The sequence below is a fragment of the Elephantulus edwardii genome, unplaced genomic scaffold (assembly GCF_000299155.1).
Source record: "Elephantulus edwardii isolate Elephantulus edwardi_28Jun2011 unplaced genomic scaffold, EleEdw1.0 scaffold00019, whole genome shotgun sequence".
In the NCBI taxonomy this organism is placed as follows: Eukaryota; Metazoa; Chordata; class Mammalia; order Macroscelidea; family Macroscelididae; genus Elephantulus; species Elephantulus edwardii.
Genome location: NW_006399769.1, coordinates 2,486,482 through 2,500,295, shown reverse-complemented (window position 1 = coordinate 2,500,295; position 13,814 = coordinate 2,486,482). Strand labels below are relative to the sequence as shown.

Genomic DNA, 13,814 nt, shown 5'->3' with positions numbered 1-13,814 from the left:
TGATGTCCCTCTCCAAGGACCCGTCCCTCCTGGCAACATGTCCAAAGTATGTCAGACGAAGCCCCAGAATCCTTGCCTCCAAGGAGTAGCTTGGTTTAATCCTCTCCAAGATGAATCTGTTTGTTTTCCTGGCAGTCCATGGTACATTCAGTACCCTTCTCCAGCACCACAGCTCAAAAGCATCCACTCTCCTTCTGTCCTCCCTAGTCATTGTCCAACTCTTTGATGCATAACAAGCGATTGCAAATACCATGGCCTGTATCAGGCGCACCTTAGTCTCCAGAGAGACACTGTTGCTCCTGAGTACTTTAGAGAGGTCCCTAACAGCAGACTTTCCCATTGCGATACGCTTTTTGATTTCCTGACTGCTGGTGTCAAGAGTGTTGACTGTGGAGCCAAGCAAACTAAAGCTGTGAACACTCTCAATCTCTTCATCATCCATCCTGACGCTGCCAATTGGTCCAGTGGCGAGAATCTTTGTCTTCTTGACATTGAGCCTTAGACCATACTGAAGGCTGCAGTCCTTGAACCTTCGCAGCAAGTGCATGAAATGTGGAAAAAGCTAGAGTCAGAAAATCAAAAGGGCCGAACTCGCTCAGCATTTCTTAAGCTCAAGGAACTGAAGAACAGATTCAAACCTAGAGTTGCTGTAATCAAGGATGCTTTGGGCAGAATATTAAATGATCCAGGAAGTATTAAAAGAAGATGGAAGGAATATACTGAGTCATTGTATAGAAAGGAATTGGCAGATACGGAGGAATTTAATGAAATAACGTATGAGCAAGAGCCTATGGTGATGAAGGAAGAAGTTCAAGCTGCTTTGAAGGAAATAGCAAAAAATAAGGCCCCAGGAATAGATGGTATACCAATTGAAGTATTTCAGATAACGGATGTTGCCCTGGATGTGCTTACCAAGTTGTGCCAAGAAATCTGGAGAACAACCACTTGGCCAACTGACTAGAAGAGATCTATATTTGTTGCCATTCCAAAGTTCTAATAATAGTATCATTCACAACTTACAAAGGAAGAAGGGAGGGTGGGGAAGAGGTGTGGTTCTGTCACAAATTATCTGAAGGATAGGTTATCAGCAATAGATGTAGATACAGAAGAGTTAGATGCCTCGCCCTAAGACTTAATATGTAGACAGATGTCTGTGGAACCCACATCTGTGACCAACACAAATCTTCATACAGATCTATTTCACAAACTCTTTTGTGAATATCATTGTGACTGATACAACAATTCACTACTGCTCAGAACCAACTTATAGCTGACCCTCCAGCAGATTTTGAGAGACAACAAATCGTGGAGAGGCGACTGCCCATCTTGTTCCTCAGAGAAGCTAACCTACTGAAACCAACTTTGAGTTGGGACAACAACTCCTCACTACTAGGCCACCATAGCTCCCCTAATAAGAACATAATTTTACATTTAAAACTGATTATGAGTCAGCTGAGGTTTTGAGTCATGTGTGTCAGAGTAGAATTCTGCCCCACTGCATTTTTTTTTCTTTTCTTCGTGTTTGGGCAAAAAATTGTAAAGCAAACTGGTTTCCCATTCAGTAATTCATGCACTCCTTGTTCTCTGACATTGATTGAAATCCCCACTTCTTTGCTGTATTTGTCATTTCCTTCTTTCATGTCCTGTCCTGCCTTTCAGCTTTCCTGTTGATAACAACAATACTGAATAGTTTAAAAGCAGGCAAGACGTACATCAGGGTTGTAACTTTTTTCCATGACTGTTCAATCTATATGTTGATTGGACTGTATTATTTTTTTTTTTAAAAAAAAAGGACATCAGGATTGGAGGAATACTCATCAACAACCTGCCTTCTACAGATAAAACCTTACTTGCTGAAAGTGAAAAGGACTTGAAGCATTTGCTGCAAAAAAATCAAAGCCTTCAATAGGGATTAAATATCAACATCAAAAAAATAAAAATCATTTCCATTGATTCAATAGGCAAGCATCTTGATAGATGGAGAGGGAAAAAACCCACAATTGTCAGTAATTTTTTAATTTATCAAAACAAATGGAAAGGGCAATAAGATAGAGGTACAGCTAGTTAAAGATAGATGTAGGTCATCAAAAAGAGTTAAAAATAAAGATGGGCAAGAAGACCCCTGAAAAGATGGGGAGGGCATGGTGCCAGCAGGAAAAGGGTGAAGCTGTCAACAGTATCATTTTACTTGAACCCACAATCAAAACCCATGGTAGCTGAAAGGTCACCTTGGGACCTGGGTGACATCTTGTGCTGACCACACCTTCTAAGAGACATCCCAATCTACCTGGCGTAAGAGTAAGACGACTGGCCAATCAGAAGGAAACCCAGCCATCAACCACATCTTGCATGACTGAGCTGCTCCCGTCATTAGAAGCTAACAAAGGGCATCCAATCAACTTTCTTCACAAGATTTGACCACCAGTTTGACCTCCTGACCCCCAACCCCTACCTATAAAGTTTAACCTGTAGCTCTTCCTCACTGGTAACTTTGCTGCCTAACCCTTCCTTTCCCTGGCCTCAGACAATAAATCTGCCCCGAGAGCCACTAATAAACTCTTTTGTTTCACTTCGCCTGATTCTCTGTGCCTTTTTTACCTTACAGTAGCAGCAGTCAAGAAATGAAAAGATGCATTACATTGGTGAAATCTGCTTTCAGGGACCTCTCCAAAGTGTGAAACAGCAAGTATAACAGTTTAAAAACACGTGAGCCTGATCCCTGCCATGTTAATTTCAATTGCTTCTTATGCATCTGAAATTTGGCCAGTGAATAAGGAAGACTGAAGAAGATAGATGCCTTTGAGTTGTGGTTTTGGAGAGGAGTACTAAATATCCCAAAGACTGCCAAAAGAATAGACAACTCTAGCCTGAAGGGAGCACAGCTAGGGTACTTATTAGAGGCAAGGATGGTAAAATTTTATCTCATATGTTTTTGGCAAGTTGTCAAGAGGCACCAGCCCTTGGAAAAAGACATCATGCTTTTCAAAGAGTCAAAAGTAAAGAGTCCTTGAAAGAGAGGAAGATCCTCAATGAGATGGATTAATGCAGTGACTACCACAACAGGCTTGAACCTGGGGGAGATCAACAAGATGGTGCAGTACAAAGCAAGGCTCAGATCTGTTGTTCACAGAGTTACTATGAGTCGTAATCAGTTTGATAGCACCTAACAATAACAAAGAGCCAATGCCTTTGGAATAATACAGTGTTGTTGAACAATCACGATACCATGAGATGCAAGAAAGGATTAACATGGGTGGGGTGGGAGATGGGGAGGGAACAGCCAGAATGCTACTTAGAAATAATGCTGTCTAAAAGGAAATTGGAAAGATCCAGCAGGGAGGGATCTGGAAAGACAGGGTAATTGTGGGCATAGTTCAATGGTGATTAATATTATAAAACATAATTAATGGAAATTATTGTATGAAACACAATGTAAATGAAGGATAGTGTGAAACACAATGTATACGAACTTTGTACGCAAACCAACATAAAATAAAATTTAAAAGAAGAAGTAAGAATGTCAAGATTTAGCTCACATACTTTGGATATATTATCAGGAAGGACCAGTCCCTAGAAAAGGTCATGATCCTTGGTAAAATAAAGCATCAGCGAAAAAGACAAAGATCCTCAAATTAACACAGTAGCTGCAATAGTGGATTCAAGTATAGCAGCAACTGAGGATGGTGTAGAACTGAAAAGTATTTTGTTCTGTTATGCACAGGATCACAGTGAATTAACAACACAATAGTACCTAACAAGAGCCAGCAGCAACAACTACTTTGTATATGAAAAGTAACCACACTCCGTTGCACTGGGGAAATCTGCTCTGAAGGACCTCTTCAAAGTGTGCAGCACTTAGTCTAGACTAAGGTGCCCCTGATGCAGGCCATGGTCTTTGCAATTACTTGCTAGACATCAGAGAGCTGGACAATGACTAAGGATGATAGAGGAAGAATTGATGCCTTTGAGTTGTGGTTCTGGAGACAAGTCGAACATATCATGGACTGTCAAGAGAACAAACAGGTTTGTCTTGGAGAGGGTGAAACCAGGCTGTTCCCTGGAGGCAAGAATTCTGAAGCTCCATCTCACATACTTAGAGTACATGGCCAGGTGGAACCAGTCCTTGGAGAATGATATCATGCTTGATGGAGGGAGAGAGTGAGAAAGGAAAACTCCAGATGAGATGGATTGACACAATAATTGGGGTAATGGAGCAGGTATCTAGAGAAAGTGAGACTGGGTCAGGATAGCGCAAGGTTCAGAACTATTGTTCTTAGGCAACTCATAGCAACCTTCTGCACAACAGATCTGACTCTGACCCTATCATGCACCATCCTCATAATCTCTGATATTCAAGTCCATTGTTAATCTATTTTGTTCAAGATCTTGCTCTCTTTCTCTGATCCTCCACCTTTCCCAGCACGACATGGACTGGTTCCTGCACAAAGTATGTGAGATGAAGTTTCACCAGGCTTGCCTCTAAAGAGCACCTGGCTGGCTGCACTTCTTCCGAGACAGACATGTTTGTTCCCTTTGACAGTCCAAGGGATATTCAATATTCTACCCCCACAACTCAAAGGCATTGACTCTTCTTCTGTCATCCCTAGTTATTGTCCAACTTTCAGATCCATAACAAGCAAGTGAGAAGACTATTGTTTGGATCAGGTACACATTCGTCCTTAAACTACCATCCTTTCTGTTTGGCATTTTGGAGAGGTCTCTGACAGCTGCTACCATGAGTGCTGATTGTGGAGCCAAGTATAGCATAGAAATCTTTGAGAATTCCAATCTTTTCTCCATCTATCATGATGTTGACCATTGGTCCAGTGGTCAGAATTTTGTTTTCTTGATGTTGAGGTATAGCTCATACTAAAGTCTTTGATCTTCTGTAGCAAGTGTTTTGGGTCCTCTTCAATTTCAGCAAGCAAGGCTGTGTCATCTACAAAAGGCAGGTTGATGCCCCATTCTTTTTCACATAGTCCAACTTCTTGAATGATTTCAACATACAGACTGAATAGGTAAGAAGAAAGGATACAATCTTGAAGCACATATTTCCTGATTTTAAACCATGGTCCCTTCTCTTCAAACAACTGCTTCACACTCCCTCTCTACCCGGCCCTTGACACGACACAGTGTTGTGCTAATAGCTAGCACACTTTCAGTATGTATTCGACAAACGAATGCATATGAGAGTAAAAGAGGAAGAGAACAGACATAGTAACTCCAATGAAGTGTGCTCCAGAGGTTCAGAATAAGCTCTCCTGGAATATAAAAGTCATTGCTGATGGACTATCTGTAGCCCACTCATCACCCTGGAGGCTAATAAATGCATAAACATAGAGTTGTGGTGTTGGTGAATAGTAGTGAACATACAGTCCCTGAACTGCCAAAAGAACAAGCAAATCTATCTTGAAGGGGTGCAAGCAGGGTGCTCCTCTGAGAAAAGGAATGTGAAGCTTTCCCTCACATATTTGGGTCATCTTGTCAGGAGGTGTCAGTCCTTGAGAAAAGTCATCAGACTAGGAAAGACAAAGAGTCAATGAAAGAGATTTGCACAGCTCAATAAAACAGATTGGCATAACTAATGTAACAATGGGCCTGAGTATGACAGTATGAACCAGTTGTTCTTAGGGTTGCTATGAGTTATAGCAAATTTGATTGCATACAACAGCAACCCTATAATCCAATAATTTCACTTCTAAACATTTACCCAAGAACATGGAAAGTGGACTCTTAAGAAGAATGTGGCATCAGGACTGGAGGGAGACTCATCAACAACCAGCCTTGTGCAGATGACAGGACCTTGCTTGCTCAATGTAAGAAGGATCTGAAACACTTACTGCAGAGGATCAAAGACAACAGCACAGCCTTCAATATGGATTGCAACCCAACATGAATAAAACAAAAATTCTCACCACTGAGCCAACAGGTAACATCATGATAGATGGACAAAAGTTTGAAACTGCCAACGATTTCATCTTCCTTGCTCAGGAGATCAGATGTATCCACTGTCGGGGATCTTGCCAAATTACTGGGGAGTAATGAAATCAGTTTGAAAACTAAGAGGTGCCTGAGTCAGGTGCCATTGACTTGCTATGCATCTGAGAGCTGGACAATGAATTAGGATAATGGAAGAATTGATACCTATGAGTAGTGTTGTTGGAGGATATCCCAAGGTCTGCAAGAAAAAATACCCCAGATATGTCTTAGAGAGAGTGCAACCAGAGTGCTCCTTGCAGGCAACGATGGCAAAGCTTTGTCTCAATACTTTGGGCTTGGTGCTAAGAGAGGCTGTTCCTAGCAAAGGGGTATCTCACTTGGAAAGATCGAGGGTCAGCAAAAAAGAGGAAGATCTTCAACAAAATGGATTGACACAGTGCTGGGCTGGACTTCAGTGTGCTGGAGATGATGAGGATGGCACAGGACAGGGCAGGGTACTCGACTCAATGGCAGCTAACAACAATATGTCTACAACAGACTGGCATAAAGTTGTTCTCCAGTCACAACTCTGTGTGTAGAAATGACACAAATGTGCATTGACTGAGAAACGGATAAACATACTGTGATATACCCATGCAACAAAATACTTCCTGGTGAAAGAACAATATGGCTCAAGCAAATGCATTATGCCACGTGAATGACTGTCAGACACAAAAGAGTGTATATAATAACTACAGACACAAGAAATTCTGAGAGGAAATTGTAAGCTATAGGGACAGAAAACATTGAAAGGTAAGGTTTTTTCAAGCTCATCAAACTTAAGGTTTGGTTCTTTCTCAGCATGTTACTTGTTAAGACAAGAAGGCTGCAAAGAGCACACTCTCCAGATCCGGCCGATCAAGAGGGGCCCAGCTCGCTCCAGAGCGCGGCCAGCGGGCGTGCAGGTCCTCGCTTCGGCGCCAGGCGGCGCCATGGTTCCAGGAACGAGGACTCACGCGGCAAAGGCTCCGGGAAGCGCGGCGAGGGGCGGGCCCGTGCGCTCAGTCCATGCGGGCGTCGGCGCGGTGGGCCGCTGTGAGGGCTCGTCATGGCGGAGCAGCAGCAGCTCCGCGTGCAGGAAGCAATCGACTCCATGGTGAAGAGTCTGGAGAGAGAGAACATCCGGAAGATGCAGGTAGCAGAGCAGAGGCCCTTCCCTGGCGGCCAGGATTCTCGAGCCCTTCGGTCCCCTCCCCTTCGGCCCGGATCCGGGCGTCCCTGGGGTCGCTCACTGCCATTTTCCACCCAGTCCAGCCCTGACCGTGGGCGTCCGTGTCCGGAGTCGGGAAGTCAGGCGTCTGCCCTCCTCTGACTTCACACGCTGCCCTTCCGCCCGAGAGCCGGCACCGGAACGGGCACAGCCAAGGGGGGAACGGAAATGCAAAGCTCCCGATGTCCCTCCCCGCGGCCAGGTCGGGTCCGAGCACCCAGCACCCCTCCACCCAGCGCGGGGCCATTTGTCTCGCGGGCTGATTTCACCCCTTAAATGTTGTGTGTTAAAGGTTGCTGACCTCTGACCTGTACGGAACGTGGTTTTCAAAAACACGGCTTCATTCTCCCCAGCCCCAGGCATGGATGCAACAAGTACCAATAAGCCGGGTGCACGAAGTCCGTGAAGCTCTGCAGTGGGCACCGAGGATAATTTTCCCATTCATTGTTTGGGGGTCCGAATGCCCTTTACTAAAGGCAGATGTCTCTCTAGCAGTTTGAATGCCCCATCCAGCTCTGTGGGAGAAGGATGAGCAGTTTCCTCCCTTAAGATTTCCAGCCTTTGCAAACCCACTGGTCACCTGGGAGGTGGTTCTGACTCAGCCCTTCGCTCCCCACACCCCAGGGCATCATGTTCCGGTGCAGCGCCGGCTGCTGTGAGGACAACCAGGCGTCCATGCAGCAGGTGCACCAGTGCATAGAACGCTGCCATGCCCCCCTCGCGCAAGCCCAGGCCCTGGTGACCAGCGAGTTGGAGAAGTTCCAGGTAAGGAATTTCCCAAATGGCAGACCTTGGCTAAGATCACGTTCTGTGTTCAAAATTCTTGACTTTGTCTTGAATCTTTTTAATATTTGTGAGGGGGGCAGATAACATGACATAATATGAAATATAACATGGCTGGCCAGAGTCCTCATGAGGTTTGAAATTTGAGGAAAAGTGTTAAGTTCAACCGTCTTTTCCCTTAGAAACAATTACTCTAACGGTATTATAGTCATGCCAAGAGCCTTATGCTTTCTGTTTTCTTTTTTTACTATAAACACAAAGTATGTATCTGTATCATGGCGCTCTGGTGGCTTAGTGGTGAGGAATTGCACAGCCAATGCAAAGGTACATGGTTCAAATTCACCAGCTGCTCCGAGGAAGAAACATGGGCGGTCTCCTCCTAGGATTTACAGCCTCTGATAACCTGCCAGAGAGTCAGTTCCAACTTGATAGTAAACAATATATGTATTGTTTTCTGAAACAGCCCAAAGCCATGCAGAAGCATGCTGGGAAAAGGCCTGGTGATCCACTTCTGAAAAATCAACCACTGAAAACCATACAGAACATACTTCTACTCTGAAACCCATGGGTCAGCATGAGTCTGAATTTTAACTCAACAGCAACTGATGGTGGTGGTGATGCTGATGGTGAAAACATATATTAATTCATAAACATTTTTAAATAATAGGATATCCAGGAGACTGAAGCAGGACAGTCTAAAAAAAGCATAGTGCAGGAATCTACTACATTTGTGACCGTTACACCCCCCTCCCCGAGGACTGCCCTTAGCTGCTGTTTCTAGAGGGAAGCCTCGTTATTATTTCGTAGGGAGCAGTTATTTACATGAGCCATTACTGCTTGACTCAGGTGCCTGCCTCACCAGCCACTCTGAGGTTACTAAAACAACAGCATTTTCTTTCTTTAGGCTGAATGATATCCACAATTTTATTTCCCTCTTCTCACTATAAATTTCTTGCAATTTGGGAGAAACAGAACCTGTTTCTGAACTAATCTTTGATATTTTGAGGTTCCATGCATGGAAGAATTATGCCTAATTGGATATATTTTTACATTCAACTGCACAGAATTCTTTATAATTAGTGCCATTGTAGAGGAATAACTTCTCCAAGGTCAGAGAGTTTCTTTTTGTTCATTCCAGCAGTTTCTTAGATTAGTCCTTTGCAAGATTGACTCTTGGATTTACTGTTTAGCTTTCTCCTTCCATTCTGTCTTCAAATCTCTCCAGTAAGGGCCAGAGCTGCTTTACTACTCATGACCAGATGTGAAATGCAGTGCTCATTTTGCAGTCACTATCATACTTGGCCTCCAGAACTCCTCACTTGCCTGGTTTTCCTCTTCCCTCCCTCCCTGGCCACCCTTTCTTGGCCTCCTTTACTAATCCCTCATTTGTACAACCTTTTGAGTATTAATGTGCCATAGTCTTTGGACCTTTTCTAACTGCTAGTCTTATCTAGTAGCTGTGTCATATCTATGCTAACAGTTCTGTCATTAACATTCTAGACCACATTTTGCATCTGAACCCCAGATTCATATAAGCTTGTCTTGTAAGTTCTATGAGGGCAGGAATTGCTTTCCTCCTTGTTCTTTTTCCAACACTTGAAGAGTGCGTGGCACGTAATATAAGCTCAGTAATAATTGCTGAATTGCATTTTCTTTTCTTTTTTTTTTAATTGCATTTTCTGTAGCAAGTACAGACATTAAAGAATCAAGGTTTTTAAAAACTATGTTATTTTGGACTCCTAAACCATAGCATCATGATAGATGGTGAAGAGATTGAGATTGTTAACAGCTTTGGTTTGCAGGTCTCCACAATCCACACTCTTGGTACCAGCAGCCAGGAAATCAAAACAAGAATTGCATTGGGAAACAGACCTCTCCAGAGTACTGAACAGCAATGATGTCAGTCTGGAGACTAAGGTGCACCTGATCTAGGCCATGATCTTCACAATTACTTACTGTGCATCAGAAAGCTAGATAAGACTAGGGATGATAGAAGGAGAATTAAGCTTTTGAGCTGTGGTACTGGGGAAAAAAGTATTGAATATACCGTGGACTGCTAGGAAAACAAACAGATTTGTCCTAGAGAGAGTCCTAGATCAGGCTGCTCCTTAGAGGCAAGGATTCTGAAGTTTTGTCTGACATACACTGGACATGTTGCAAGGAGGGACCAACCCTTGGACAGGGACACCATGCTTGGGAAGGTAGAAGGACAGTGCAAAAGAGGAAGCGCCTCCTCGATGAGATGGATTGATTCAGTGATTGGGGTAATGGCGATAGGTGTGTCAGAGACAATAAAGTTGGCACAGGATAGAGTAGGGTTGAGAGCTGTTGTGCATAGAGTGTATAACCTATGTTGAGATGCAGGCGACTCAACAGCATATGACAACAAACAACAAAGCCACAGTAATACTGAAGCCATAGATTTTGGCATAGAAGCCTATATTTGAACCAAGAGGCTCTTGTGCAAACAGAGCAAGGAAATACTGCATTGTTTAAAATTAAAAAAGGTGTGTGTCAGGGTTATATTCTCTCCCAATACCTGTGCAATGTGTATGCTGATCAAATTATACAAGAAGCAGGACTCTTAGGAGGAATGTGGCATCTGGATCAGAGGGATATTCATCAATAACCTGTGTTACACAGATGACACAACCTTGCTTGCAGAAAGTGAGGAGGATTTGAAGCACTTACTATAGAAGATCAATGAACGCAGTCTTCAGTATGGATTACATCTCAATGTCAAGAAAACAAAGATTGTTACTACTGGACCAATAGGCAACATCATGATGGATGGAGAAGAGATTGAAACTGTCAACAGCTTCATCTTACTTGGATCCACAATTACACCCTTGGTACCAACAGTCATGAAATAAGAAGATGCATTATACTGGGAAAGTCTGCAGTAACAAACCTCTCCAAATTATTGAGGAGTAAGGTGTGTCTGATTCAGGCCATGGTCTTCCCAGTCACTTGCTATGCATCTGAGAACAGAAAAATGAATAGAGATGATAGAATCAATGCCTTTGAGCTGTGGTGTTGAAGAAAAACACTGAACATCCCATGGATGGCCAAGAGAATGAACAGATGAGTCTTAGAGAGGGTGCAGCTTGCGTGCTCTTTGGAGGCAAGAATGATGGGGCCTCACCTCACATACTTTGGGTGTGTTGCTAGGAGTGGCTATTCCTGGAAGAGGTACATAATGCTGGAAGGGTGGAGGATCGGCAAAAGAGAAGGAAGACCTTCAGCCAGGTGGATTGACATGGTGACTGCTGCAGTGGGCTCCTGTGTGTCAGGAAGTATGAGGGTGGCACTAGATGGTTCATATCTTTTGTTCATAGGGTCAGTATAAGTCGTACTCAACTCAAGGGCACCTAACAAGAAGGCATAGTAACTTGCAAGTAACTGTCAATACACATGAATTCATTTATTCCATCAGCATCTGCTGTCCAGTTCTCTGTTGTCTAGGCCTTCCTGGCACCACTCTGCTTTAGTCAGGATGTTGTTAGATGCCGTCAAGTCGACTGCAACTTAGCAACCTGGTGAACAACAGATCTGAATCTTGCCCTGTCCTGCACAGTCTTCAAGATCTCTAATGTGTTTGAGCCCCCTGTTAAGAGTCACTGTCTTCCTTCCATCTTGTTGAGGGTCTTTCTCTGACCCTCCACTTTTCCTAGCATGACGTATTTTTCCAAAGACTGGCATTTCTTCCAAGACAGACTTATTTGTCTCATTGCAACACAACTTTTGATTTCTTGACTGCTGCTACCATGGGTGTTGATTTCGAATCCAGGGAAAACGAAATTGTTCACAGTTTCATTCACATGCAACTAAGATCCTGCTGAAAATTATCCAAAAACAACTGGAATAGCACATCAACAGAAACCTGCCAGAATTGCAGTCCAGGTTTAGAAAAGGCCATGGTACCAGGAACATTATAGCTAATGTTCGATTGGTCTTGGCTAAAAGGAGAGAGTACCAGACAAATATCTGTGTTTCATTGACTGCAAAGACATTTGACTGTGTGGATCACAACAAACTGTGGCTAACTCTGTGAAGAAGGAGAATCCCAGAACATTTGCTAGTGCTCATGCAAAATCTGTACTTGGACGAGAAAGAAGTTGTCAGAACAGAGCAAGGAAATATTGCATGGTTCAAAATTAGGAAATGTGTATGCCAGGGATGCATCCTATCTCCATACCTTTTCAATCTGTTTGTAGAACAGGCCATCAGGGAAACTGGGTGACATTAGGAGGAATGTGGCATCAGAATTGGAGGAAGACTTATCAACAGTGTGCGTTATGTGGATGACACAACTTTGTCAAAAATGAGGAGGGCCTCAGGCATTTGCTGCAGAAAGTTAAGGACTGTAGCCTTCAGTACAAATTTAAGCTCAACATCAAGAAAACAAAAAATTTTCATCACTGGGCTAATTGGCAGCATCATGATAGATGAAGAGATTGAGATTACTCAATTTCAGCTTGTTTGGCTCTACAATCAACTCTCTTGGTACCAACAGCCAAGAAATTAGACAAATTGCATTGGGAAATTTTACTGTCGGGGACCTCTCTAGAGTACTGAAGAGCAACAATGTCAGTCTGGACAGTAAGGTGCACCTGATCCAGGCCATGGTTTTCGCAGTTACTTGCTATACATCAGAAAGCTGGACAATGACTAGGGAGGGTGGAAGGAGAATTGATGCCTTTGGGCTGTGGTTTTGAAAAGAATATTGAATGTACCATGGACTGCCAGGAGAACAAACAGTTTCAACCTGGAGAGGGTGAAACCAGACTACTGCTTGGAGGCAAGTATTCTGAAGCTTTGTCTGACATACTTTGGACATGCTGCATTGAGGAACCAGTCCTTGAAGAGGGACATCATGCTTGGGAGGGTGGAGAGACAGTGCAAGAAAGGAAGACCCTTGATGAGATGGATTGATTCAGTGACTGGGGTCATGGGGTAAATGTGTCAGAAACAGTAAGCTCAGCTCAGTATGGAGCAGGGTTCAGAGCTGTTATACATATTATCAGTGAGTCACAAGCAATGTGATGGTGTTGTATCGTGGTGTTGCCTTTTGGTCCAGTGGTGAGGAATTTTGTTTCCGATGTTGAGATGTAATCTATATTGAAGCCTGGAGTGTGATCTTCTGCAGCAAGTGTCAAGTCCTCTTTACTTTCTGCAGGCAACGTTGTGTTATCCGTGTAACACAGGTTGTTGATGAGGCTTCCTTCTATCCTAATACATTCTTCACATAATCAGATTAGTTTTGAGGATCAAATCAATCCCAGCTCATAGCAGCCCATGTACACTAGGGTGGAACTGCACGTGAAGGATTTTCAGTGGCTGCTTTGACATGGATCACCAGCTCTTTGGGGGTACCTCTGGGTGAACTCAGACTTCCAGCCTTCTAATGAGCAACTGAGCATGTTAATTGTTTGCACCACCCAGAAATTCCAACTGTATTACCCATCCACTACCATCCAGTGGGCTCTAACTAACCATAAATCTCCATGAGTTTCTAAAGCTGTACAGCTTTACAGAAGTAGACCTTCAGAGTGGCTGGTGGCTTTAAACAGCCAGCCTTTCGATTAGCTGCCCAGCACGTCACACTGCTTAGTCAGAATCCCTCAATGGTCCTTTAATTGATCAAGATAATAGCTGCCAAGCCTGTCACACAGAGTTTAGCACATAATGAGCACTTGGTAAATAGAGGCAGGCTCTCAACCTCTTTGTCCACTTCCTTCTTGCTACAGGACCGTCTGGCCCGGTGTACCATGCACTGCAATGACAAAGCCAGAGACTCGATAGATGCAGGAAATAAGGAGCTTCAGGTGAAACGGCAGCT

At 43.6% G+C, this 13,814-nt stretch overlaps 1 protein-coding gene across 1 annotated transcript in view; it reads left to right on the top strand.

The window, feature by feature from the left end:
* Positions 1-7,027: 7,027 nt before the first annotated feature.
* Positions 7,028-13,814, top strand: part of FAM136A (family with sequence similarity 136, member A) — a 10,769-nt gene continuing 3,982 nt past the window's right edge. Inside the window, exons 1-3 of the mRNA XM_006882373.1 lie at positions 7,028-7,114; positions 7,814-7,954; positions 13,723-13,808. Of these exons, the coding sequence (XP_006882435.1) occupies positions 7,028-7,114; positions 7,814-7,954; positions 13,723-13,808 (314 nt within the window). The remainder of the gene's footprint in view (positions 7,115-7,813; positions 7,955-13,722; positions 13,809-13,814) is intronic.